Source organism: Fukomys damarensis, unplaced genomic scaffold (genome assembly GCF_012274545.1).
Source record: "Fukomys damarensis isolate Sample0158 unplaced genomic scaffold, DMR_v1.0_HiC HiC_scaffold_17, whole genome shotgun sequence".
NCBI classification, from domain to species: Eukaryota; Metazoa; Chordata; class Mammalia; order Rodentia; family Bathyergidae; genus Fukomys; species Fukomys damarensis.
This window is the reverse complement of record NW_022900929.1, coordinates 17,642,561-17,646,245: the sequence shown is the minus strand read 5'-3', so window position 1 is coordinate 17,646,245 and position 3,685 is coordinate 17,642,561. Positions and strand designations below refer to the sequence as shown.

The window sequence follows — 3,685 nt, the reverse complement described above, 5'->3', positions numbered from 1 at the left end:
CACACCGTGCCCCACAGGCCGCCGTGCAGGATCTCCACTCGGCCCTGACACGGGCCCGCGCCCCCCACCAGGCGCACGCTGCCCTCGCCTGTGATGGTGGCGGGGATAAGGGAGCATGGCCCGCAGGACTCTGCCTTCCAATCCCTGCACCAGGCAACCCCTCCACAGTGCCATGTGCTTCAGGTCCCCAAACCCCAGGGGCACTGCCTCCTCTCGGCCTAGATGACTAGATGACAGGAGTGGCTGGTGGATGCACGCGACAGACAGCTCTGATTGTCAGCCTCGCCTAAAACCAGTCCTCGCTTTCCTTGTCCCTGCTCTCAGGGAAGGCTAGGATGTGCTGCTGCTTTATTTACTACTGCCTGAAGAAAATCTCACCTTTCAAGATGCATCCCCCACAGCTCTTCCTCTGTGCATCCCTGCCTGATCTCCTGACCCTCTTCTTCCTCTGCGCCTACCCTGAGCATTGAACCCAGGGCTTTCTGCATGCTAGGGAAGTGCTCTTAACATCCAGCTACATCCACAGCCCTTTATTAGATTTTATTTTGAGAAAGGGTCGCTAAATTGTGCGGGCTGGATTGGACCATATGATCCTCCTGCCTCAGCCTGCCATAGTGCTGGGATTAAAGGTGTGTGCCACCAGGATGACCAGGAAATAAGATTCTTGTGCTCTGCTGAGTCTCCCATTACCCTCACTCCTCCCCCAACACTGCTTGATCTCTCTCAGCCTTCAGTTGCCTAGGGTAGCGTGAGATTCCTCAGAGAGGATAATGAGGGATGTTCCTCATTCCCCTGACTTACCTTTCCCATTCGGAGGAGTGGTAGGGGACACGTTGCTGGTTAACATCTTCCTTGTAGGTGGCTGGGTGAGCAAGAATTCTAGGGCAGGAAGCAGGGTGGAAAGAAGGAATTAGGGATCTTTCTGTTCTCCAACCACACACCCATAAATTGGGTGCCTTCGTCAGGGCCTCCAGCCACACAAAGGGTCAAAGCCTCTTCTCCAGCATGAGGTGGTGCAGCTTCTGCCTCAGTCTGCATGGGACAGCCAGACCCCAGGAGGTCCCTACAACCCTGCTGCCCATCACCATCTACTGTCCTCCAGGGCCCCCCAGGCCTGCGCTCACCGTCACACAGGACGGCCACATCCTCGTAGTGGAAGCAGTTGTGGATGCCCCAGCCCCGGCTGCCACACTCGCTCAGTGCAGCCTCCTGTCCGCGGCATTCCACGTTGTCCAGTAGGATAGGGCCCCTGCCCTGGCCAAAGGTGAGGGGTCGTGGCACAGGCAGTGCCAGGCCGCAGCCCAGCTGACGACACACCACTTTGGCATCCACCACGTCCCAGTCATCATCACAGACGCTGCCCCAGGAGCCACCATGCAGGACTTCCAGGCGCCCTCGGCAACGGCTCGGGCCCCCCACCAGCCTCAACTCTGCAAAGAGGGTTGAGCTGGCACCAGGGGTCCCTATGCCCAGCCCCCAGGATGCCTGCTTTGCTGCAAAGCCCTGGGAGCCTTGGGATCGGTCCCTTCTGTGACATGGGCAGACTGTGGTGATGCTTTGGAGGGGGGATGTTGCAGTCACAATGGGCTGCCAGAGCAGGGAGTAAGAGGGAGGAGCAGGCACTTACCTGGCAAGGGCAGCAGAGTGGGCTGCAGGGCGCTGGCTGAAACAGAATAGGAAGAGCTTGGGCCCCTCTGCCCATTCTTTGGCTGCTAGGTCCCAGGAACACAGCCTCCCCTCCTCCATGGTCCTTGCTATCACCTTTGCCCCCTGGATCCCTGTCTTTCCAAAGTACACCTTTACTTTCTGGGACTGTTAGGGTCTCAGCATCCTTTCCCAAAGGAGTCCACAGGCCACCCTGGAAAGATCTGGGCACGGTGGCACTCTAAGAGGCTGAGGCAGGAGGATTGCAAATTGAAGTCCAGCTGGGCAATTTAGAATTACTTTTGTTTTGTTTTGTTTTTGGTACCAGGAATCAAACTTGGGACCTTGTGTTTGAGAAGCAGGTAGTAGAAAACCACTGAGCTAAACTGGGCAATTTAGTGAGTTAGCAAGACCTTATCTCAGAAAGAGTTGAGGGATGTAGCTCAACACAGAGTCCTTGGGTTCAATTGCCAGGACCAAAAAAAAAAAAATCAGAGACACAGACCTGCCTGTCTTTTTCTACAGCTGAATCCCTTAGGTTCCCGCTACCTGATGAGTCCCAGGAGCTGAGCCTTCTCGTGTCTTCTGATCAGCAAGTTCTCTACCATGAGCCATATCCCCAATCCCTTTGTGTTTTGAGAGAGGGTCTTATTGTGTATTCCAGGTTGGCCTTCAGCTCACTGTGTAGCCCAGACTGGCCTCAAACTCCCAGCAATCCTCGTGCCTCAGCCTCCCTCAGTGCTGGGATCATTATAGGTGTGTACCACCATGCCTGGCTTCCAGCTGCCTTCCCTGCAGAAATTGGAGAGCCCGCTCCTTCCCCTCCTCTATTTCTGGTGTCCCCTGATTGCCCCCTGTTGGGGTACATTTAGCTCTCACCTTCAATACTGAGACCTCTGTTCCCCAAACTCAGGCTCATAGTATCATCAACCATGTCAGAGTAGAAAGAAGCCCGGAATCCAGCTCATTCACAACCCACCTCCCACTGTAATTTGTCAATGAGAAAACAGCCAGGAAAAGGTGGGGACACTCACCCAGAGGAAGGAGGAGGAGGAAAGACAGGGCTGGGGGAAGGGGCGAATGGGCAGCACCTCCATCCCCAGGCCTCCACCCCCTGCTCATCTCATCCAGCTGGGGACCCAGGATTCTGATTCGCATCTCTGCTTCCTTGTACACCCAGCCAGCGGGTAGCCTCTCAGATGGTCCCATCAAGGGGTCGGGCAAAGTCACAGCTGGAACATCTGGAATTCAAGATTGCAATGCGTGCTGTCAGCTGGAGGAGCCAGCTTCAGGGGCACCTGCTATTGCCACTTGGCTTTGACATTCCCAGGGGAAGCAAGGGCACTGGCAACAGCTGGGACATGAGAGGAAGGCGGGTGTGGAAGGAAGCTAATGAGGAGTCAGGTTTGGCGGGAGCCACCAGTGCAAAGGAGGCAAGGGGTGGGAGGTGAGCGTGGCCAGGCTGCCTGTGGCCAGCTGTGGTGGTCCCTGGGACTCAGAGCTTATCCTCCGGGGTGCTGTCCTGTAGTGTGGTCAGTGCCATGAGTGGCACTTCATTAACCCACTTAATCTTAGGGGGTTATTGATATGCATTTATTTTATTTTCATGGATTTTTTTTTTTTGCAGTGCTTTCTATTTATAGCAAAGCACCCTGCTTTTGAATTTATTGGAACGATATAAAGTTTCCTTTTAAAATGGATTTAAATTAGAAGAAGTGAGTCGATGTAAAAAAAAATTAAGGAAATGTTTGAGTTTTTTTGTTTATTTGTTTGTTTTTTGAGATAGGGTCTCCCTGTGTAGCCCAGGCCTGGCCTCAAACTCATGGCAATCCTCCTGCCTTGGTCTCCTAGAATGCTGGGATCACAAGGTGTGCACCACCACCCCCAGCTCTACTTTTTTGCTTTCATACCATAATTCAAAAATTACTTTAAGAAGTAAAGCAAAAAAGTAGAGCTGGGGGTGGTGGCGCATGCCTGTAATCCCAGTACTCGGGAGGCTGAGGCAGGACGATCGCTGAGTTCGAGACCAGCCTGGGCTACA

At 53.9% G+C, this 3,685-nt stretch overlaps 1 protein-coding gene across 1 annotated transcript in view; it reads right to left on the bottom strand.

The window, feature by feature from the left end:
- Positions 1–3,685, bottom strand: part of Ssc4d (scavenger receptor cysteine rich family member with 4 domains) — a 12,088-nt gene that overhangs the window by 5,787 nt on the left and 2,616 nt on the right. Inside the window, exons 2-6 of the mRNA XM_033765272.1 lie at positions 2,679–2,885; positions 1,628–1,663; positions 1,125–1,430; positions 802–879; positions 6–88 (exon numbers count right to left, since the gene is read on the bottom strand). Of these exons, the coding sequence (XP_033621163.1) occupies positions 6–88; positions 802–879; positions 1,125–1,430; positions 1,628–1,663; positions 2,679–2,853 (678 nt within the window). The 5' untranslated portion in view covers positions 2,854–2,885. The remainder of the gene's footprint in view (positions 1–5; positions 89–801; positions 880–1,124; positions 1,431–1,627; positions 1,664–2,678; positions 2,886–3,685) is intronic.